This window comes from Saimiri boliviensis, chromosome 1 (assembly GCF_048565385.1).
Source record: "Saimiri boliviensis isolate mSaiBol1 chromosome 1, mSaiBol1.pri, whole genome shotgun sequence".
NCBI classification, from domain to species: Eukaryota; Metazoa; Chordata; class Mammalia; order Primates; family Cebidae; genus Saimiri; species Saimiri boliviensis.
The window spans coordinates 67,453,491-67,478,485 of record NC_133449.1 but is presented as its reverse complement, the minus strand read 5'-3'; the positions used below and the strand labels follow the sequence as shown (position 1 = coordinate 67,478,485).

Sequence of the window (24,995 nt, the reverse complement as noted above, 5' to 3'; positions counted from 1 at the left end):
TTTCTATAAACCTAAAGCCACTCAAAAAATATTCTGTTACCAGCTGATGACAGTTACAGCACTGTGAAGCTGGATTACTTTACTCTGGATTCTGGATTGTTTAGTCACACTGTTTCCCTAGGTTCAAGTACATACCTCCTTCCCCTAAGGAGGTCATGGCAGGAGCAGCTTGAGTTGGACGTTTCTGGAATGCAGAGGAGACACTGCTCAGTCGTGGACCAGCAGCCTTCTACAGAGCACCGTGGCTCTCAGCTTCATCTGCTGCCCTGTTGGCTTGGCTGATTGCAAAGAAAGACAAAGCTCACTTCCAGCCTTTGCCATCACTAGGAATTCTACCCTGCTGAAAACAGAGCGGGCAGGGGCACACTTAAGTCTCACCTATGGTGGAAAGTGTTGGACATCTAACTTTAGTAACATCAGTAACATAACTTTAATCAACTAGTCTTAACTTTAGTTAATAATGTATCAATATTTAGATACATTAATATTGGAACAAAGATACTATAATTGTATGTAACTAACATACAACAATTGCTCATTTACTGTAACAAACATGCTACATCAATGCTACATGTTAATAACAGGGGCAGAGTAGCACGTATTCACAGTGGCTCCGAGGGAGAAGCAATGACCAGCTTCAGTCAGTAGCTGATCTCAATGGGCTGTGCCACCCTGTACCCCAAACCTCACTCCCGCACTGGGAGCATGTCAGATGAGAGGAGGCTGAGGAAAACCAGGATCCCTGTGGAAATAAGCATGGAAAAGGCAGGGGTGGGGGCTGTGGGGAGGGAAGGGTAGAATGATGTGGGAAGGGGTCTTCCAGAGCAGTCATCTAGCAGAGAGGTTGACAGGCACACAGTCAGGAATCTGAGCAGCCTTTGAAACAAACAAGAAAAGCTAGTATCCTGGTTTCAGAGCAACTGGCCTTGCTTGTGTAGTTTCACAAAAAAAGACGATGTGTCTTAGGTGCACTGGCTCTCAGCTGGGGATAAATTATCCATACAATTTAAAAAAAATCTTGTTAGTGAGTTCTGTGACCAAGAGGGCAGAACCCAAGAGTTACTACACAGACACTGGAGCATTTCTCATCACGGGTGTGTGTGTGTGTGTAGATAGTCACCATGGATGTCTTTTCTGAATAGGTGACAGCTGACAGAGGCCTGACAGGTGGTTTAATCAACTTTTTGACCCTCCAGCTACGTAAGGGCTCCCAAGCGGGTGTCAGACAAGGCTTTTATCATAAAATGAAGCTACAGCTACAGAGACCCCTTCCAGCCTCCTCTTCCTGTTCCTTCCTACACTTCAAGAGAGAAAGGAACAAGAGAGCACTGGGTGGAGGAGGTGGCTTTTAATTGTCCAGCATCCACCTCTGGTGAAAATGTAAAGCAAGCAGTTCGCTCCCATCCCTGGCTTTATCTTTGTGCCCAGGACTGTCACAACCTGACATTTTACAGTATGTATGTCTGTTTATTTTCTGTCTCCCTGGGACGTAGTAGGGTAGGTGGGGGCCAAGGGGGAGTGTTTTTGGTTCACTGTATTCTCATTGCCCAGAACAGTGCCTGACACACAGACAAGCTCTTAACAAATACTTGCTGAATGAATTGTTTCTTTTCAAGCCAAACCTGCCAGGCAGTTCCACAGAGTCATCCAGGGAGAGCATGAACTACAAGAGACAACACTTGGACTCCTATCTGAAAAGCAGCACTTTATCATGACCTTGTGGAATCTAGGTAACTTCCATGTGGAATAAGGAGACGCCGTTTGAACCTTTCTGTGATGATAGTTCTCCAACAAATAACACAGACACTGAAGCATTTTTCACCATGGGTGTGTGTCGATCAATAATTAGTCATCACGGATGTCTTTTCTGAACAGGTGATACCTGACGGAGGCCTGAATGAAATGAGGGAGCCAGACCTGGAAATATCTGGAGGAAGAGCATGTGCAAAGGTCCTGAGGAGTGAACCCCACCAGTCCCAGAAAAGAACAAGCGGCTGCTGGGGCTTGGGGAAGGCACACTGGGGAATGAGGCTGGAGAGATGCTGGGAAATGGGGGCAGACACTTCTGAGGGGAGTGCTAGGGGCCTGGACTTTGTTCCAAGCTGGGCAGCCCCTGGAAGACTTTGAGCACGGGAGCAACAACATCTCATGCATGTGTCAGAAGAGACACTCAGGGTCCTGGGGAGAGAAAAGGCCTTAAGGAGGCACGAGTGGGAACTGGAAGAATGGGGTGAGATAGCTGCAAAAGTTCAGGCGAAGGTCACACTGGGGTGGCCGCTGGGACATGAGAGTTGTCCGATGTAGAACATAACAGAAACAGAGCCACCAGAACTTCCTGAGGGACTGAACGTGGCGGTGCACTTCGGCCTCATTCTTGCCTCTGCCTCTATCTGCACTATCCCCTGCCTTCTCCTTCTCCGTCCTAGGCCATGTTCAACCTCCAAGATCAGTTCAATATCAGTGTCTTTAAGAACCTTTCCTGACCACCTCGGATGGGGACTCTCTCTCTCTCAAAAAAATTTAAAAAGCAAATACATGAATAAGTAGGAACACAATCTTAGAGACACCCATTAGCAGGCTCAACTCCTGTGAGAGTCAGATCTACATGAGTAAATCTTTTCTTGGTCCGGATAGTTTAACATTTCTCTAAAGCCCTTTCAGGTTCCCTTCCGCCATCCCTGAAATATTACTACTTCAGGGTGCTGCCACCTGGAATGAAGCCCTCGTCCTTGGTAATTCACAAGCAAATCCTTGAGATCTCCATCTAAGGCAGGGGCGTCCAATCTTTTGGCTTCCCTGGGCCACATTGGAAGAAAAATAATTGTCTTAGGTGACACATAAAATACACTAACAACAGCTGATGAGATTTTTAAAAAAAATTACGAAAAAATCTCAATGTTTTAAGAAAGTTTAGAAATTTGTGTCGGGCCAAATTCAAAGCTCTCCTGGGCCATAGGCGACCCATGGGCCATAGGTTAGACAAGCTTGGTCTCAGGTAACCCCAGGTTTACTTATGAGACACACATTAAACACCCAGGAGAAATTAACCTCCAGATGATAACAGCTATGCCCAAGGCTTTCTGGAAGCTCACATAGTGTCTTGTCTGGCTCAGCACAGGCCTCAGTAATACCACCTGCAGGCAGGCCTAACAGCAACGCAAGCTCAGAGGTGAAAGGCCCAAGAGGAGCAAAGCAAACAGGCTTGCTGCTGACCAGGTACCAGAGCACGTGCAAGCTACAAATGCCCAGCCCAAGACTGTGCTCTGCTCTAGGTTTCTATGTCCTCAATATGCCACCTCTGCAGCAATCCCTGAGGCCCCAGATCCTCATTTTCCTTCATATCTCCCCACAGTGCCTATGGAAAAGATTTTAACAGAGATAGTCACCCTTACTGAAGTGGGTGTGATGGTGCTGAGATGGCTGCTCGGGCAGGAGCACTGAGACATGCCCTGTCTCCTCCAGGGAAAGGAGTCCTCCCCTCTAAGAAAAGGGAGAAGGCAGTGTTCCTTCTGACTAGGAGCCAGACAGAACACTCCTGCGATAACTTAATAAGGGCCCAAGGTTGACAGACCTGAACATCCACACAGAGTGTGATCATCCACATTAGCTGCGATTTTCTGCCTCTTAACAAAGGGAGGCAAATGCCCCAGTGTGTCCCGAAGGATGACAGACATACCAGTTAGTCCAAACCCTCATGGGCTCCTTGCCTTGCTGGGATGCCAGTCCTGTCTAACAGAGCTCAGTAGTGCTTCTCTATGGCTATGGTATTAGATTTATGAAACACCTTTTAAAGTACAAAGCACTGTATTTAAAAAAAAAATTAAAAGGCATGAGATATAAGCAACAAAAGTAGTTATACCTTCAACTAATTCTTAGAAATACATATTTTCCATATTCTCATGGAAAAGAGTCTACCATCTCAAGCAAGAATGCAAATACACTGTGCATGTATTACCACCTCCATTCAGAACCCACAGCAGACATTAGTAATGGATCACGGCACTACTTCCTGCTGAACGCAGATGCAACTTCCAAGTTCTTCTAAACAGCCACTTCCAAGTGATCCCAGTTGGCACAGAAGATGGAATATTTCCCTTTTATGCTCAAACAATATCTGCTGCTATGTCAAGGATGTAGGGGGAAGGAAGAAAAGAGGGAAGTGAAGGGAGACTCAAGGGTAAATTATTTGTCATCAGTGAAAACATATTGGTCAATCCTTGAATATCACTGCAGAAGTTGAACATAAGGGCAAGAGGAAAGGTGAAATAAAAGGTCCATGAAGTAGGAAATGAAAGCTCTACATGAAACACACCCATACTCTCACATACACATGCAAAATTATTGCAATGGAGCAAGAGGTCCTCCAGAGACACTCGCTGGTATTGACTACAAAATGACAGTGGATTCTTCCCCTCCGGTATAAGAGAGACGGTACACAAGAATATCAACAGCTATTCATACCGATCTATCTACCTCCTTAAAGCAAATGGTTTTTGTATAAACAAAGCTACAGATTTTCAGAAAAGTTCTGCCTCTGAAGCCTCTGAAAATAGCTCATCTGGTGACAAACAGCTCAGGTGCAAACAACGGAACCGTTTATGGAAGAAGCGAAAATAGAGAAAACCCAAACCAGCATACAGCTAGAGAGTTTAGAATGATCCAGATTTCGTTTGTGCTTTCTAATTATCTTACTGGGAACCTAAACATGAGTTTTCCCTAAGTTAATGACATTATCTTCAAGGCCAAGCAGGGAGGCCATTCATCCACTTTTGCTCTGCCCCGCTTGGAGTCAGATAACATCACAGCTCCCAGAGGGCAGGCATGCTTGGCTGAGCCTCCAGCCTCTGGGGCCTCGGCAACCTCAGGGAAGAGGAGCATGCACACAAGGATAGGGATTCCCTTTCCAACCCAATCCTCTTCCTTATTTACAAGCACGGCTGGTGCCTGCCTTGTTTAAAGTATATTCAAGGGAAGATGCATATCATATCTTATTTGCTGGGATAAAAAACATACCCTACCCTCCCACGCCTGTGATTCATTTCTCAAGGCTGGGAACTCAGATAAACTGCCCATCCCCTCTCAGCCTGTCCCCATCCTTGGCCTGTGAACAGTCACTGCTACAGCAGAACCCTCTCCCTGCTTCAGGCGGTTCTTCCCACAGAGAAGCCAAAATCAGCCAAAAAGTGCTGTTCCCTGGTTGCAGGTGAAGCACATCTCTGAATAATTAAGCAAGTTTCGTTTCTTTTCTTTTTTTTTTTTTTGAAACAGAGCCTCACTCTGTTGCCCAGGCTGGAGTGCAGTGGCGCGATCACAGCTCACTGTAGCCTCGTCCTCCCTGGGCTCAGGTGATTCTCTCACCTCAGCTTCCCGAGTAGGTGGGGTGACAGATGCACACAACCATGCCCAGCTAATTTTTGTATTTTTTTTTATAGAGACAGGGTTTCACCATATTGCCTGGTCTCGAACTGCTGGGCTCAAGGGATCCACTCACTTCAGCCTCCCAAAGTGCTGGGATTACAGGCGTGAGCCACCACACTCAGCAGTTTATTTTCTTTACTGCTAGAAAACTGTTTTTCCCTTGTTATCACTCACCAGTTCTGTGGAATTTGGGCTCCTTGAGGTACAAGCTGAAAAGATGAAGAAATTTTGACCCAAAGGGACTGCTCTGTTCTAAGAGGTTAAACCTTTCCCCCCCCCAGCCACCTCCAACACCTGCTGAATGTTACAACTGAAGCACATCAATCAAATGAGGAAGAAAAATTTTAGATCATGGGTCACAAAGATGAGCTGACCCAGATGAAGATCAAGGAAGCCTACAGTGCAACGTGGACAAAACCTGCAGAAAATATAACAAGGGCCTGTGGTCTGAGAGCAGCAGAATTTTTAGAAGAAGGTGATGTCTGTGTGTTTAAATCTCAGGAGATAGTTTCTCTGCTTCTGAAAACATCAACACTTCCTTCCCCATGGACCAGCAGGATGGGTTTTTACACAGTTAATAAGCAGTCAACTTTTGTTGGAGAGAGGGTGGGCACTGCAGTAGATATAGCCTGCTTCAGGTAATTCAGAGATGTGAATGATTTGGAATTACAAGCAAATTAAGGGAAATTCTCCTAAAAGAAGATCATAAGGTCCTTTAAATAAGAGACAGATGTTTAAAACCCCCATTTTTTTTTTTTCCAGAAGCTCATTCATTGCAAAGAAGTCTGTCTCACTGGTTGTTTTTTTGTGTTAGCAATACACTGTTTGCTAATGTGTACAACTCTCTTTATCTACAGGAAAAAAAGAATACACCTTTAACAAACATTTGTAGAATGCATACACTGTGGCCCTGCTCTAACACCTGGGGATCCAGACCCAAACCAGATACTGAAGTGTCCATTTGGAGGTAAAAAGGGCACCCCAAAATGTTGCCAGCTGAATGGAGTTCTTACACACAAGTAAAAGAGTGAATGCTATTTTTGTTCTCATCTGCTATTCCATCAAGTCAGTGGAAATGCCTGTGCTTTTTGTAGGTACATGTCATTGCTAAAGTTGGTGGGGACAAGTCTGAAAGCAAGCCAGCTATTAGCAACTGTGCTCACGCAGGTCCTATCTTTAGTTAGACTGTGAAGAACTAAAAGTGTTAAAGTAAAAGTGTTAAAGACTCTGCTGCCTTCTGCCATTCTTTGGGGGAAATGTTGACTGGGAGGTATAGAAGGGGGACGAGGCAGAGGTGAAGCCAGTACCCCAGCGGCTGCAGCTCACAAGCTCCATGACTTCCAGGTGTGTCACTCACTGGGGGACAGACTGCCTACATCAACAGATCACTCTTCAAATCCAACACCTTTTAAAAAATTTATGGTAGAAAAGCCAACAGGCCCCCACTAATGAATCTATTGTTAGAGGTTCCTTGGTCATAATAAAGTATGTTAAATAGCATGCCTCATGTGGTCATCCGAACATCTGAACTATCGACTGAAGAAAGGAACAAAACACTCTACCATACTTGTTTCTTTATGATATTTCTTAGCACTGGGAAGGGCAGTATTTCTTTTTAAGCAGCATGACAGCCATCTATGTGGGAATGACTCTCACCATGGTAAATACAGCAGAGAGTGGCTGTCTGAAAGTCTGGCTGCATTTAGACCAAGACTGCTAAGTGATGGTCCTCTTACACACACAAACAACTCCAGGTACCCCAGCATCCATAGCCTTCCATGGCCGACATGGAGAATCAGAATGGAAGTGGGTGGCTAGGGTGGCAGGCAAGGGTCCCGGGCTCAAATCCTCACTCTGCTACTTGCTGGCAGAGGGAGCTTGGGTGGGCAAGTCACCTAACAGTTTTGTGCCTCGGTTCAGTTTTTTAATCTATAAAACGGAGATACCATATCTGATAAGATTGCTAGGTGGGTTAAAGGAGTTTGTACAACATGAAAGGTACTTGAAGAACTATGAGTCAGGCATCCTTATAACTGTTGGCCATTATCTCTTAGAAGAAAGCACCATTGCCCTGTCATAGCAAGAAGGTGTCCAAGGTGTCCTCTGTGTACCCTGCATCATGTTATAAAAGAACTATGTCTGCTCCTGCCCCAATCTATAAGAAATTCAGGAGCTGGGGGCAAGGGCTAGGTCATGGTCTCTTTGCATTAATAACACCAGACCCAGCAGAGTATCTAATATACAGTTAGATGTTTACTAAAGTGAACAATCCACAAAATAAATCACCAAAATAAATAGTTAGATACATAGCATCTCCCACTTTGTGCTGATCTTAGTTTTGTTATTCATTTCATTACCTCTATAACATAGCATTAAGTAAAGAAAGTAGCTACCTCAGGTTAATTCAGCACCAAATGCTGCATTAGGCCTAGTTCACAAAAATCACAACTACTGTTTGATCACTTAGATACATCCTACATGGGATGATAGCAGAGATATTCCCATGCTTCTGCTCTATGAAAAAAAAAATGCCCTGCTTTTTATCTGAAATCCAAAAAATCCAATTTAGTTGAAAGGACTGTTTTGTTTATTTTCCCCTCTGTTGCACAGTATGGGAAAGAGAAACTTCACAAGAAAGTAAGCTCGTGTTACATAGTGAGTTGATGTTGTTTTCCTAAGTATAAATCCCTAACTTTCAAGTGGTTCACTGGTGCAAAGCCAGTCTGTCAGCCAAAATCATCTACAACCCATATAGGATTCAAAAAAGAATTTATTTGAAATTATGACCTCAATAAAAGAAAGTCCCATTATCTTGACCCTAGTAGAACGTTTGTCCAGGAAATTGGAGTAATGATTTTTTTTCCCTCTCTCTCTCCACAATTAAAGTTAAAATCCAGCAGAGTTCTGTTTAAGTCAGGAAGAAAACTGAACTCACTGGAACTTCTCATTCACAAGTAATGAGGGAGTCTAAGCCAACTACAGGTACCACATGAGCACAATGAGTTTATTAGAGAAGACCTTTACTCAGAGACCCAGAAATAGCTTCTGTATCATTAAAGAATGACAAAGTTACTTAACAATCCTTAATGTATATGTGGGCCTAACAGTGTCAAAATCCATGAGACAGAAACTAATAGAACACCCAGTAGAAATAGAAGAATCCACTATTATAGGTAGTGGCTTCAATATCCCTCTAGCAGAAATGGTTAGATCCAGCAGACAGAAATCAGTAAGGACATAGTTAAGCTCTGGCAACAGCAGAATACACACTCTTCTCAAGCTCTTGTGGAACATTCACCAAGAGAAACTACATTCTGGGTCATAAAATATACCTTACCACATTTAAAGGAATAGAAATCATCCAATGCATGCTCTCAGACTACAGTGTAATTAAAGTACTAGAAATCAATAACAGAAAGACAGCTGAAAAATTCCCCAGTACTGGAGAGGAAACAACACACTTCTAAACAACACATGGGTCAGAAAGGAAACTCAAGAGCAGTTAAAAATATTTTGAACTAAATGAAAATAAAAACACGTCTTATCAAAATGTGTGGGATGCAGCAAAAGCAGTGCCTAGAGGAAAATTTATAGCACTTACCGAATATATTACAAAGAAGAGGCATCTAAAATCAATACTCTAAGCTTCTACTTTAGGAAACTAGAAAGAGAACAGCAAATGAAGTACAAAGTAAACAGAAGAATGATGAAGTTATTCATTTTAGTTACCGTTTTGCTCTGTGCTACCTGAAAATTAGTCATCCACATGGGATAGCACAGGTATATTTCATTTTACAGATAATCCATTTTCCTTTTTCACAAATTGGAAGTTTGTGGCATCTATTGGCACCACTTTTCCAACAACAAGCACTCATTTGGTGTCTCTGTGTCACATTTTGGTAATTCTCAGAATTCATTATTATTATAATATCTGTTATGGTGGCCTGTGCTCAGAGATCTTGGATGTACTATTGTAATTGTTTTGGGGTGCCACGAACCACACCCATAGAAGATGGCAAACTTAGCTGATCAATGGAGCAGGCAAAACACAAAACATTTATCAGTCATTTCTCCATCTCTCTCCTTCTCCTCGGGCCTCCCTATTCCCTGAGACACAATATTATTAGCACTAGGCCAATCAATAACCCTACGGTGGCCTCTCAGTTTCGAAGTGAAAGGAAGAGTTGCACGTCTCTCACTTTAAATCAAAAGCTAGATATGATTGCACTTAGTGAAGTCTGCATGTTGTAAGCAGAGAACAGGCCAAAATCTCGGCCTCTTGCTTCAAACAATTAGCCAAGCTGTGAATGCAAAGGGAAATTTCTTGGAGAAAATTAAAAGTGCTACTACAGTAAACACACAAATGATAAGAGAGCATAATAGCCTTATGGTTGACATGGAGAAAGTTTTAGTGGTCTGGAAAGATGAAACCAGCCAAAACTTGCCCTTAAACCAAAGCCTAATTCAGAGAAAGTCTCTAGTTCTTTGATTCTGAGAGAGGTGAAGAAGCAGCAGAAGAAAGTTGGAAGATAACAGAGGTTGGTTCAAGAGGTTTAAGGAAAGATCTCCTCTCCATAACATGAAAGTGCATGGTGAAGCAGCAGGTGCTGACATAGGAGCTGTAGCAAGTTATCCAGAAGATCTAGCTAAGACCACTGATGAAGGTGGTTACCTGAACAACAAATTTTCAATGCCAATGAAACAGCCTTCAATTAGAAGATGATCCTATCTAGGACTTTTGTAGCTAGGGAGAAGTCAATGCTTGGCTTAAAATCTATAAAGGACAGGCTGATTCTCAGGGGCTGATGCAGCTGGTGACTTTTGATTGAAGCTAATATTCATTTGCCATTCCAAAACTCCACAGTCCTTATGCTAAATCTACTCTGTCTGTGCTCTACAAATGAAACAAAGCCCGGTTACAGCATATGTCTTTACAGTATGGTTTATAGAATATTTTAAGTCCACTGCTCAGGAAAAAAATTATTTCTTTCAAAATGTTTCTGCTCATTGACAATGCACCTGGGTCACCCAAGAGCTCTGATGGAGCCGTACAAGGAGACTAAAGTTGTTTTCATGACTGCTAACACAACATTCACTATGCAAGCCCATAGATTCAACAGCAATTTCAAAATTCAAGTCTTAAGACCTACGTTTTGTAATGCTATAGCTGCTACAGATTTGTGATTCCTCTGATGGGTCTGCGTAAAGCAAACTAAAAATCTTCTGGAAATGATTCACCATTCTAGATGTCATTAGAACATTTGTAATTCATGGGAGTAGGTAGAAATGTCAACATTAATAGGAGTTTGGAAGAAGCTGATTCCAATCTTGATGACTGATTTTGAGGGGTTTGAGACTTCAGTGGAGGAAGTCACTACAGCTGTGGCAGGAGTAGCAAGACAACTGGAACTGGAAGTAAAGCCTGAAGATGTGATTGAATTACTGCAATCTCAATAAAATTTGAATGGATGTAGAGTTATTTCTTATGGATGAACAAAGAAAGTAGTTTCCTGAGATGGAATCTACTCCCGGTGAAAATGTGGTGAACCTTGGGAATCTATTCCTGGAGAAGATGCTGTGAAAATTGTGGAAATGACAACACAGGACCTAGAATATTCCATCAACTAAGTTGGTAAGGCAGTGGCAGGGTTTGAGAGGACTGACTTCAATTTGAAAGTTCTACTATGAGTAGAATGCTATCAAACAGAATCACATGTCACAGAAAAATCTTTCGTGAAAGGAAGAGTCAATTGACATGGCTAATTTCATTGTTGTTTTATTTTAAGAAATTGCCCCAGCTGCCCTAAACTTCAGCAACCACCACCCTGATCAGTCAGCAGCCAACATCATCAAGGTGAGATCCTCCACCAATAAAGACTATGCTTTTCTGAAGGCTTAGATAATTGTTAGCATTTTTAACAATAAAGTATTTTTAATTAAGGTATGTAATTTGTTGAGACACAATGCTATTGCACACTTAATAGAACACGGTAGAGTGTAACATAACTTTAATATGCACTGGAAAACCAAAAAGTTAATGTAACTCACTTTATTTTGATATCTGCTTTATTGTGGTGGCCTGGATTTGTGCCTCCAGTATCTCTGAGGTCTGCCTATACTTCTCAAACTTTTCCATCAAAACCCCCATAAAATGGCAAAGAGAGGGAACTCATACCAATCCCTCTAATTTGGGAACACAGCCTGAAGCAATCCAATGGAAGAAAAAAAAATCACTATTTACATAAAGTCTTATCTTTTATCCTAAAAATTAACTTTGATAATTCTTTGATATTTCTTTTTTTTTTTTTTTTTCCTGCAAGCTCTTCCTCCCAGGTTCAAGCAATTCTCCTGTCCCAGCCTCCAGGTAGCTGGGATTACAGGTGCCTGCCACCATGCCCAGCTAATTTTTATATTTTTAGTAGAGTTGGGGTTTCGCCATATTGGCCAGGCTGCTCTTGAACTCCTGACGTCAAGTGATCTGCCCACCTCGGCCTCCCAAAGTGCTGGGATTACAGGCGTGAGCCACTGCACCCAGACAACTTTGATATTTCAGCCTTGCGTTCTATTCATTAACATATCTGAGTTTGTTTTAACATAGAAAACAATGTTATGACTTGCCAGTTAAGTTCCTTTTTCATTCTCTAGTTGTTCCCATGCCAGGTGTGGTCTGTGGTTTCCACATATGCTATGGCATACTCCACACTAGTACTCCCATTTGAGAAGGGGACACGAAAATACAGTCTCAGAGTTCACTAGAATGTGGAAGATTGCAGGCCTGCCTCATGACCTGGCCCAATTCTTGCAGAGCACAAAGTTCCAGACACAACAGGAGAGAGGATAAGCAGGTTTACGCTGCCTTTCACTGCCATGAGACCCAGTGTCCACCAGTCTCTGGGCAAGCAAGGGAATGAGATAAACCACTAGCCTTTCTCTCCAGGGAGAGAAATGTGGTAAGTAATCCTTCTCTTCAGCACCTCCTAGGTAGGAGGGACATCAAGGTCTCATCATGAGGGTTAGAAGTGATGGGTATCCATTGTAATACGCTTTATCTTCCTGGTTCTGAATATTTTCTGCCTTAATTTTCTGGTACAATAACACATTCCAGCTCATAAGAGTGGTTCATTATAGCCATGATCCTCAGATTGACGGGACAGAACAGAAACTCGACAGACAGACCAAGAGCTCCTAAGAATGTATCAACTGACAAAGTGGGATTTGAAATCAGTGAGTGGAGAATACACTGTTCAATGAATGATGTTAGAATAACTGGGTCATTATTTGTTAGATGTTTATCCCACATCTTACACCAAAATACATACCCAAATATCTAAAATTTAGATTTGAAGGTAACTACATAAAGGTATGAGGGGAAATGAGAGATCATAGAGTCACAGAAAATCCTTTCTACCCCAAGACTAAGCATTATACATAAGTAGTCCCTAAAGGTTAAAAACAAAAATCACACTTTTAATAAGCCCAAATACAACTCACATAAATTTAAACAGCAAAATGACAAAATACTTTGTATTTTTAAAAACTGCATACAAATCCATAATAAAGTCACTAACCTACCCAAAACATGGCCTACGGACACAAACAGGTAACTCACAAGAAAATAAGTTTAAATACTCAAACATGAAGCCGGATTCAATCTTCTGAAAACCAAAGAAATATGAATTAAAACAATGAGATACCATTTTGCCAAGATAATTAGCAAAGTCTAGAAAATTATAATATTCACAATGAGCAAATTTGGTAATAAATAGGCATTCACACAGACAATAGAATTATAAATGTGTACAGATTTTCTGGAGAGCGGGTTGTCAAAATATGTTAAGAGACAAAAAAAAGTGGGAGACTTTTGACCTAGTGGTCAATTTCTGGCGATTCATCCATATAAAATAATTCTAAAATGCTGGTACTAACTCAGCGGCAAGAATTTTCATTTCAGGTTTGAATATTTAAAAATTTAAAGCAATCTATATCTCCATCAATAAGGGATGGATTAATAAATGGCAGAGTTATATAACAGAATACACTGTAGCCACAAAAAATTAATAGTTTATAGATATATGTTTGCCACAGAAATATTTTCCCCATACACTGTAAGCAAAAAGCAGATTTTAAAACAGAGTCTAGCAAAGTTGTGAAGGGAAAAAAGTGACTATATAAATATCTGTTTCCTTGCCCAGTAAGAAGGCTGGTAGGACACCTGCTAGTGAAACCTAGTAAGAGGATGTCTCTGATGAGTCAATTTGGGGGTGTTTTTATATCCTGTTTGCAGATTCTGATTTCGGCTTCATTTTGGGAAAACAAAGTGCAGGATTTAACCGAGGCTGGTGGAAAAGGAGCATGTGGTGAAGAGCTCACACAGGGAGACGGCAGCAGAGGATGCACACGTTCAATGAATGAGAAGTGGCTGGTGCTGTGGCCAGCACAGGGGTGTGCTTGTTTTGAGGGTTTCTTTTGTTGGGGGAGATGAGTGCTTCATGGGATTCAGAGAGAGTCCAAATCCAGAAGGATTCTCCATCTGTGTGATCTATGAGTTTACCTCACATTCCTAAAAACTGCTCAGGCCCCAGGCTTGCTTTCATTCCAGTTCAGGGACCTATGATTCATCCCCTGAAACCCTAATTATAACACCCGAGGTCTGCTATGTGCAAAAAACATCTGTCATTGTTTAAATTTGCTGGTAGGGAGTGTGTACAGCATGCAGACCGGCCTGATGATGCATTCCTCCATTGCAAAACTTAAAACCCAGAAACCAACCCAAGGTGAGAAGGGTTCCAACCCAAATTTCCAACTGTGCTCAGTGACAAATAAGATAGACAGGTTATGTCCACCATAATTCATACGCCAATTCTTCAGGGCTGCCGCCATGGCAGAAGTTACAGATCGTAAGCTCTGTCAACCAAAAAAAGTATCATAAATATGAGTTTTCCTTGTTAGTTGCTAAGAACTGGCAGAAGGAAGGGAGGAAAGTGTGTAATTGCAAACCTCTTGTTTATCAGCTTCAGCCACTTTTGTGTGACTCTGTTACCTGAACTGTTTAGCCAGTTAATCTCCGATGCGCCTTGGAAGTAAAGTAATGACAAAGAGAATGCCTCAGACCTGGCCAGAGATGACACAAAAGAGTAAAGGCACATCTATCCTCTCAGCGCCCAGGAGAATTTTTATTGACCTCATTCAAACTCAGATTAAAGTCCCTAAGGAACCCAAGCTGAAGATACAGTCTCACCGTAACAGTCTAATATTTTAACCCAGACGTACTGATCTTAACAACACAACAGAAAAGAAACAAAAAGCAATCAACAATAAATTCTCTCACATAAGCATTGGTTGTGCATCTAACAGACACAATAGTGTATCTGGGGTTTTTAAAGTTTTTTAAAGTTTAATGAAGCATCAAGATGCTGCTTAGCAGCCTCAGCTACAAATTACAATGTCATTTACTCTCAAAATCAGAAATGGAATTACTGTAACATTTGGGGAAAAAAACCCACACATTATCGCCTCCTGCTTTAAAAGACTAATGAAACAAAAATGCCAACTCCTTTAGCAAATTATGATGAAAAACATGTTTTAACATCATAAAGAATATATGTGTATGTGTACATATATTAAAAAAATTCAGCTTCATACTTAACTGTTAAATGCACAAACATTATCCATAAAGCCATGAAAAATACAAGAATATCTACTGTCTTTTAAGAAACCATGTCTTTAAAGTTCTAGTCTGTACTGTAAGAGATTAAAATATTAATAATTTAATATTTAATAAGGAATTAAAATAAGATATTTAATATGAGATTGAAATATTAATAATTTAATATTTAATAAAATATTAGAACCTATAATAAGAGATTAAAATATTAAAAGGAAGGAAGCAAAGTTATACAAGCTTAAATGATCATCTACCTAGAAAACCTAAGAGGATCAACTGAAGGACTATTAGAAATAAAACTCATTAAGACGTAAGTATGATAAAAAAACTTATATACCAGCAATAACCAACTAGAATAGATAGCAGGAGGAAATGTCTTCCACACTAGAACAGAAGTCCATGAGAACTGAAACTCTATCTCATTCTTGGCTGAATCCCTAGCATCTAGAAGTGGTCCCAGCACAGAATAGGTGCTTAATAAATATTTGTAGAATGAGTGAACACATTCATAATAAGGGCAAAAATGCAATATAATGGAACCAAACTGAAATTCCATAAACAGATTCCAATACTTAAGAATTTAGCATATGAAAATAAACCAGGCACAGAAAGACAAACTTCACATGTTCTCACTTATTCATGGCAGCTAAAAATTAAAACAATTGAACTCATGGAGAGAGAGTAGAATTGCTGGTTACCAAAGGTTGGAAAGGGTAGAAGGAGGTGTGGGGGAGTGGAGGTGGTTAAAGGTGCAAAAAGTAGAAAGAATAAGATCTAGTATTTGATAGCAGAACAGGGGACTATAGTCAATAATAATTTAATTTTACATTTAAAAATAGCTAAAAGAGTATAATTGGATTGTTTGAGGATAAATGCTTGAGGTCATAGATGCTCCATTTACCCTGATGTGATTATTACATATTGGATGCCTATGTATCAAAATATCTCATGTACCCTATAAATTTACATACCTACTACATACCCACAAGAATTAAAAATTATTTTAAAAAATTAAAGGGAGACTTTTAAAAAGAAGAAGAAGAAAGCATAATGTGTCTCATATTAAACTTCTAGTAGGGCAGAACTGAGATTTGAATCCAGAATTGATGAGATTCCAAGTCCTGTGTGCTTAGTTCCTATGCTACAGTATGTCCCAGATCTTATCATTTTACAAAGAAACTATTTTAGTTGCTTAAAAAAAAAAAACAACCCAGAATTTATCATATGATGAAAGTGGAATTTCAAACAACAGGGGGAAGAGTAGATTATTTCATAAATAGTATTTATGGAAGACCACTAACTGGTTGACTGTTTCAAAAAATGAAAATGGCCGGGCGCGGTGGCTCAAGCCTGTAATCCCAGCACTTTGGGAGGCTGAGGCGGGTGGATCACGATGTCAAGAGATCGAGACCATCCTGGTCAACATGGTGAAACCCCGTCTCTACTAAAAATACAAAAAATTAGCTGGGCATGGTGGCACGTGCCTGTAATCCCAGCTACTTAGGAGGCTGAGGCAGGAGAATTGCCTGAACCCAGGAGGCGGAGGTTGCGGTGAGCCGAGATTGCGCCATTGCGCTCCAGCCTGGGTGACAAGAGCGAAACTCCGTCTCAAAAAAAAAATAAAATAAAATAAAAAAATAAAAGAAAAAAAAAGAAAATGAGTTGCATCTCACAACACACCCTAGAAAAATTATAGATAAAATATTTTAATACCTCATAACACATGAGATGACTAAAGAATTATAAGAAAAAAAGTAAGAAAATATTGGCTGTATCTTGGAATAAGAAAAGGTTTTCCTAAATATATAAGTAAAGGTAGAAAGCTAATGGAAAAAGATGTATAGTTTCTGCTACACAAAAATAAAAACCTTAGATACATTAAAATGCCATAAACAAAACAGTAAGAGATAAAAAATAAATGGGGGAAAATACTTGCAATATATGACTGAAAAAGGATTACTATTCTTTTCATATAAAGTATTATTATAAAACTCCAAGAAAAGGATAATCAATCAATAAGAAAAATGTTTTAAAGATTAATATGCAAATAGCAAAATGACAAATGGCCAACAAATTTACTGACCCTAACAAATACTAAATATGAAAACTAAGCCAAGATTATTTTTCTCCAATCAACTTGGCAAATGTTAAATCTAACTTACAGTGTTAGGGAAGAGTCAAGAAAGTGAGAAAAGAGGCCAATTTCTAGAAATTTATTCTAAATATTAAAAGATGTGAAAAATATTTATGTACAAGAATGTCTGTTGTATTACTTATCTTCCTTGACTTTAGTCACTATAAATTTAATATATACTTCTTATAAAAAATTAACCAATTCAGAGCAAGACACTACATTATACATATAGTACTGGAACCTGCCCTTCTAAATTTAGTGTATTGTGAAAAGTCTTATAAAAAATTAACCAATTCAGAGCAAGACACTACATTATACATATAGTGCTGGAACCTGCCCTTCTAAATTTAGTGTATTGTGAAAAGCTTTCATTCTTTTACTTTTCTTTTATTTTTAATGTCAGGTCAGCTTTTATTTTTAGATTCAGGGGTACACGTGCAGGTTTGTTACATGGGTATGTTGTGTGATTCTGAGGTTTGGGGTATGATTGTTACCCAGGGAGTAAGCATGCTGCCCAATAGGTACTTTTTCAACACTTGCTCCCTCCCTCCATCCCATCCCAGTGAAAACTTTTTTTTTTTTTTTTTTGAAACAGGGTCAGGCTGGAATGCAGTGACTCAATCATGACTCACTGCAACCTCAACCTCCTGGATGTCACAGGTGAGTGCTCCACTGATACTCTCACCTCAGCCTCCCAAGTAGCTGGGACTACAGGCATGTGCTACCACACTCTGCTAATTATTATTATTATTATTACTTGCAAAGATCAGGAGAGTCTCTTGCTGGGAGCTGCAGACTGGAACTGTTCCTATTCTGCCATCTTTGATCTGGCCACAGGGGTAGAGTCTCACTATGTTACCCAGGCTGATCTTGAACTCCTGGGCTCAAGTGATCTGCCTGCCTCAGCCTCCCCAAAGGGCTGGGATTACAGGTGTGAGCCACCTTGCCTAGCCAGAAAACCTTTTAATAGCGAAATCTTTTAAATAGCTACACAGTAAATCATTGCACTGACATAGAAAAAATAATGTATTTTTTAAATCTCCTTAAATAATTATAGGAGTGTGGTACTAGCAACTTGTTCTTACAAACAATTCAACAGTCACCATCTTCTACATATTTCTTTGCACATATCAACATGTATTTATGTAGGATATATAAAAAACTGGAATTGATGACTCAGAAGTTATGCCCACTTAAAATTTGTAGCTATTCTGACTTTTTAAAAAGTTGTATCAGTTAATATTCCCACCAACAATGTGGATTATTCATAATAGTGACAAATAGGAAAAATCCATATGGTCAAAGTGCTTCAAAATTCGTTATATGTAGTCAAGGGAATATTTCCCAGCCACTAGTAATGTTATACACGAATGCTTAATGACACAAAAAATGTTTGTTGGCTGGGCATGGTGGCTCACACCTGTAATCCCAGCACTTTGGGAGGCTAAGGCAGGTGGATTACCTGAGGTCAGGAGTTCAAGACCAGCCTAGCCAACATGAAGAAACCCTGTTTCTACAGAAAACACAAAAATTAGCTGGAAATCTCTTGAACCCAGGAGGCAGAGTTTGCAGTGAGCTGAGATGGTGCTACTGCACTCCAGCCTGGGCAACAGAGTGAGACTCCAGCTCAAAAACAAACAAAAACTGTGATGAATGATTAAGTTACAAAAATAAGTACATTAAACAGCGTGAACCCACTGGAATTCATATACGCTTTTAAAGAATAGATAATTATACTATCTATATAATAATATACTATAAAGAACAGATCCATCAGATTCTAAAACAAAATGTTAATCAGTTATCTTTCAGTGGTGGAATTATAGGTCAGTAAAACACTCTCATACTTGTCTTAATTTTCCAAGTGTTCTAGAGAAAAATGTTTTTGCAATTGTGAAGACATTAAATTACAATCTATTTTTTTAAACAATAAAATACCATTCTGAAGACCACCAGCATTAGTGATGCAAGACTTTTCTATGCAACCACCCTTGATTGTCATAATAAAGAATTTTCCAGGATTAACATTAACACCACCAAGTGTTTGCCAACTGAGTACCTCAGAGTATCCTGCACTGAGTCCCCAAGAGGTCATCAAATACTTACTGGTCCCTGCTGAGGCTTGGCCTGTGCTCAGAGGTGCCAAACACAGAGATGAAGAGGAAGAAGCCCTCAAGTTGGTAGAGGAGCCAGGTTCAGCACCAACCAACATTAATCCAAACCAGAACATAGAAAGGCCAGGGCTCTGCTACCAGGGTTCCCAGCCAGAAAAGTTAACACATTCCAAGATGAAAACAGGCAAAGCAATGACAGCCTGCTTGTTGCATAAAGGGGTTCCGTCTTGAGGAAACCCTAACCAGCAGCAAATACTTACTTCAAGGGTACAAACATGAAGGCATAGAGAATGGAAAGCCTTTCACGGTAAGGGGACAACAGCAGCAACAAAAATTAAAGCCAGAAGTGCTGGGGATAGAATTCACCTGACTAGGGGAGCAACTTCATGTGAAACAAATTTGCTTCCTCTGACTTAGAGCACCAGCAAATACATTCAATTCCATCTCAATCAACTTCCAACTTTTTCTAGGCCCAGGTAGCCACTATTTATTCCTGAAGTCATACACAGTACAACAAATCTTTTAACAGAATTTACCATTTTACCCAGTTTTTACCTGGATTTTTAGTGTTATTCTAAGGGGAATGTGCCTCTAAGAGATGGCTTTGGTAGTCTAGATTTCTGGCTTGAGTCTATGAAAGATTTTTATACTTGACATTTCATAGGGGGAAGAAAAGGCTAAACAAAACCAAAAGCCACCGTAAAAGGCTCCCACTCTTCCTCTATGTCGGTGCAATCTTAAACATATTAGCTCTTCAGCAGAGAACTATGTTCATATCTTTTAATTAGGTGATTACAAATATTTGAAATGGCAGCAAAACAATGGCCAGCTTTTGGCAATCCAAAGGGAAAAAAGGAAAAGGTGACATGATTAGCATCGGTAAGCTTAAAAACTTAAGCTTAACATGGGATCATTAACATTTTCCATGGCTAAAGAACAAGAACCCTTACAATTAAAAGGTCTCAGCAAGAGGGCCAACTCTGTCCCGGTCAGCAAGACAGGCCTTAGACAGTCCTTTAATCATAGCTTGTAAATTCACAGTGGCATTTACAAACGTCAGAATGTACTTTAGGTAAAATGCAATTGGTTCAGCCAGAAGTTTCCCTAACAGCAACTGACTGAAGAGCAGTGGTTCTCCCAGGGTCCCTTCTGCCCTCTTTCCACCAGCAATATAAGCCACACCTGGGAACTCGTTAGACATGCAAACCTCCCACCCACAGAATCACAATTGCAGCAGAGGGGGCCTGGCAATCCATTTTAAACAACCCTCCAGGTAATTCTGATTTAAGGCCAGCTGTAGATGATAATACAGAGATTTTGAGTGTGACACCAAGCACAAGATGACTAATTCAGTGTGTACAAGCCATTTTCATTTCCCTTAACCAAATCTCCTCTTCCTATTGCCCATCCCTTTTAGAGGGCCGTGCAAAGAGCAGGACCTTGTTCAAGACACACTTTGAAAAGGTCCTTAGATAGGCCTAATGGAAAAGGCATCTATTTTTCATATGTTACCACAGTAACAGTAACAAGAAGCATCATTTATTCCTATAAGAAAAGTCCCCTTTGCAGGGGACATTGAGTATTTACAGAAAGATCACTTTATCCTGAGGAGCTTAAAAGTTGGAAAAGCAAATATGGAAAACTTGGCCTCTAAGACTTCCATGCACACCTTTACCGGCCACGTTCTAAATGAACACTCCCTAATTACAGCTGCCCAATACGGAAAACATGTGTCCTAGGAAAACCTCGACCGTCTACTCTGAAAGACATCATGTCCATGTAATAGAGAAAAAAAAAAAAAAAGTCTTATTTCAGTTCCCGTACTGGTCCCTCAGTCTTGACTTAAACAGGGAAGGTTATCTATTTCACCTCTGCCCATCCTTAATGCTACTTCGGGTCCTGTGACACCCTTCTTTAGGTCCACATTCAATCTTTAGTTATGGGAGTTGCAATAAAAATAATAAAGCTTATCTCTGGATTATAAAACTATTTTTGTATCATAAAATCAATTGCATTTTGTGTGCAGTCCTTGTTTTTAGTTTATAAATAGCTTCCATATTTACCATCTCATTTGAGTCTTACAACCGCCTGTGAGCTGAACAGTTTTATTATTCCCACTTTACAGATGAGAAAACTGGAACTCAGTGCTAACCTCAACAAACAACTGATCACTGAATATTAAAGAGGAGATACAAATGCTTTGCATACAAAATTAAAGTATTCATGATGTCTAAAAGAACCTCCACATTTGCTTGAATTTGTCATCAGCCAAATAACATTCATCAGAAATTTCCTAGGTAGGTTTTTAGGTTGGGTGATATTTCTAAGGAATGGTAAATAGCATGGAGATGAGATCAATGAAAACCTACAAACTCTCCCAGTTATACAACTCACATAACCTGCAATGATGTCTGAAATTCTACGGGGCTCAAAGTAACAACAATGGAGATGCTGAAAAGATTAAGCTCTTACTCATACCAGGCACTCTTCTGCATACATTAAATATATTCAACAACCCTATTAATATCCCCATTTTGGATGTGAGAAAAACAAGGCACAGAAAAGCTAAGTAACTTGCCCAAGATCACACATGTAGCTCGGTGAACACAGAGGAGGAAATGCAACTGGAAGTGCCAAGCCCCTGTGCGGTCTGCCTGCCGGTGACGGAAACCTGACATGGGAAGGCAGCTACCACAGGAACATGGGTTATGTTTCCAGTGTTGCCATTTGGGCAACAGTCTTCACATTCGCTTACTCGAAACATTAATCAATGCTCAGGTTCCAAGTAATCAAACATTAACTGAGACTCCCAACAGCCAGTTCCTTCTCAGACTGTCCCCGCAAAGGTTTCCTAGATCTTGGGTAGCAATGGAACGCTGGTTGATTCTCCTGGAACTGCCCTCAACTATTTAAGAAAAATCAGAGGGGAAAGCAGCTTTGGAGGAAACGTGCAAAGTAAAGGTGTATGTAGGAGGCAGTAGTTCTAGTAAATGTACAGAACTCAAGGCTCTGATTTTTCTTTTAAAGACATACAAATAAAAAGGAGTCCTCATTGGCATAAATTACTCCTGCCTTTTTTTCCTCCACTGTTTGCAACTGCTCACATTTTGGAACTGTGCGAGCCAGCTTTTACATAGTGATCAATCTTTTAAAGTTTATACATCATCTTCTTAAGGAAGAAAACAAAGATCAAGCTGAAAAGAACATTCATTCAGGCAAAGGAGAAAAATTACATGATAAATAAATGCAGTCTTCGTGGGCAAGTATACTCTGATGGGAGTGTGGGGTGTAGGGACAACTTTCCAACACTTACTCAAATGTGCTTATCTTCCTCATTTCCTGCCTCTAATTTTTACCAAATAACCGCCTTGAGATCCCAGGAATTCAAAAGGAAACCCAATTTAACACCAAGTTCCAGGGTATTCCATATAATCTCTCTTTAAGGTAAAGTCCCAAAACTGAGAGATGGGACTATAATGACCACAAGTTAGGTAACATTTCACATTCACATTCCTTCCACATTCTTTGACAATCCTGGTCCAACTACTTACTGTGGACCCTGTGTGCTTTACTTTCTTCTGCTATATAATGAGGATGATATTAATACCTTCTCTCAGGTGGGTGTGAAAACTGCATGAATTAACAAATGTAAAGCACTTGGAACTGTGTCTGACACAGAGTAAAGTGCTGAAGAGCATCAGCTGTTATTACTACTACTTACTATTATCTACAAAAACATTACAACGGATTATATCCAGGAAGCTTCCATTGTATTAGTAATATTTTATTGCTTTTTCTAAAATTGAAATCGGAGCAGCAGTCAATACATGCAAACAAAAAAGGTAATTCTTCAAAAAAGTGGGGGAAAAGCTTCCCATACCCCCATACCCATGACACCTGCTGGTGAGTTTCAGGTAAGGGTGTAGCTAGGAGCATCCGGTTCCACAGCTGCCTTGTATTTCTCTTAGAGGATGCCTCCCCTTCTGCTGCCGTTTTTAATCAGCGTTTCCAGGGCAGGGGGGGCGCGAACCCCCGAAGTTGTACACGGAGCTGGGTGAGGCTGCGGCTCTGGGCATTTCGGGGGAGGAGTTCCATGGCTTTCCACAGACTCTAACCACCCGGTAGCGAGCCACATGCTATCCAGGGTTAAACTCCGGGCATATCGAGCGAACACTTCCCGGAAGACTGTAGCAATAACCGGGACACCTGCGCTGTTAATCAGCTACCTCAACACCAGAGAGACCCGGCAGCACAAGGGGAAAGAGCTGGCCAGGAGGCGCGCGGCGCTGCGCCCTCATCGCGCCCAGACAGACCAGTGAACTTCGTCGCTGAAGAACGCACCGCTCCGCAGACCCGACCCCAGAGAGGGGTTTCACTTCCCCTCCCCTTCTCCATCCCTCCTTCGTTTCCAAGAACAAACTCAAAGTAAACTGGCAGCGCAAGGTCTAGGGTTTCACTCCTGCTCTCGGCTGACACCAAAACCACTTCTCCCAGGGAAATTAATTAAAAGAACCATTAATCCGCACAAAAATCCAAAACCTACCCCAAAACTCAAGAGCTCTGAAAGGAGATTGAGGGCGCCTCTGCGGATCGCGAACATCTCCTCGGCCGGTCGCTGGGGCTTAGGGGGTGGGCAAGGGGGCGCCGGCAATACCCGGCCAGAGAGTCAGACGCCGGCCCCGGTTCCGAGGCGGCCCGGTCTACACGCCAGCGACGCCGGCGGACCCGGGCTTGGAGGCGGCCAGGTAAGCAGGTAGGTGTGGGCATGTGTCTGAGCAGACAGCCGCGGCGGATTAAAGTTCAAGCCCGTTCACACTCCACTTCCCTCCCCTTCCCAGGCGTTCTCACGCACGGCCCAGGCAGCCACTTTCCCCGGTAAGCCTGGGTGCTCGTCCGGACAGTCTCCTCTTTGTCATCCTTAATGACTCCCCTTCCCTCCCAGGCGCCAACCCATTGAGGCAATTCGCCTCTCTTCCCTCTCCCAGGCGGGCGCATAAACCCCCGGAAAGGAGAACTCGGGGGGCCGGGGGGAAGCAGGGTGTCGCGGGGCGCAGGGGGCGCCGCAGGCGGCGTACGTACCCAGCGCGAACAGGGCGAGCTGTCCAGCCGAGGGGACCATTGTACGCGCGGGCCGGCGGGCGGGCAGCAGGCGCTGCAGCCTCCTGCCCTACCTGCGGTGCCCGAGTGGCGGAGAGGCGCCGCGGTGCGGGGGAAAAAGGCGCTGGCGAGGAAGGGCCTGCCCCCGGCGCGGGCGGGCGGAGGGAGGACCGAGCGCCTCTCTGCTGGCACTCGCCCTGCAGCGCTACCCGCCGGGCGGAAATAGGGAGGCGGCTACCGTCACCTCCTCGCCACTCGGCGACCGGGGCACGGCTGACCCTTCCCGCCCCAACGGGGGTGCACCCCTGAGGGCACAGAGGGTGGGGGTTTGGGGAAAGGGGCGGGGACGCCGAGCGCACCGAGCTGGGCGCGGGCGGCGGGGCTGGGCGGGGCGACTTGGGATCCCGGAGCCTGGCGGCGCGAGCTGGGCACCCGGGCCCGGGAAAAGGCAGGAAGCGCCTGACTTGAGACACCGCCCCCGATTGCCAGCGCCGTGCGGCCACGGACTCCCCGCGTGCGGAGTCGGCGCCGGCAGCGCGGCCGGAGCGTCCCGGGCCGCAGTGGCGGC

At 42.1% G+C, this 24,995-nt stretch overlaps 1 protein-coding gene across 2 annotated transcripts in view; it reads right to left on the bottom strand.

The window, feature by feature from the left end:
- TGFA (transforming growth factor alpha) overlaps positions 1–24,728 on the bottom strand; it is a 103,284-nt gene extending 78,556 nt beyond the window's left edge. The window contains exon 1 of one of the 2 annotated variants that reach the window (XM_003922647.4): positions 24,410–24,728. In XM_003922647.4, coding sequence (XP_003922696.1) covers positions 24,410–24,449 — 40 coding nt within the window. In that variant the 5' untranslated portion in view covers positions 24,450–24,728. The remainder of the gene's footprint in view (positions 1–24,409) is intronic. The other variant, XM_010333496.3, reaches the window with a different exon arrangement.
- Positions 24,729–24,995: the final 267 nt, after the last annotated feature.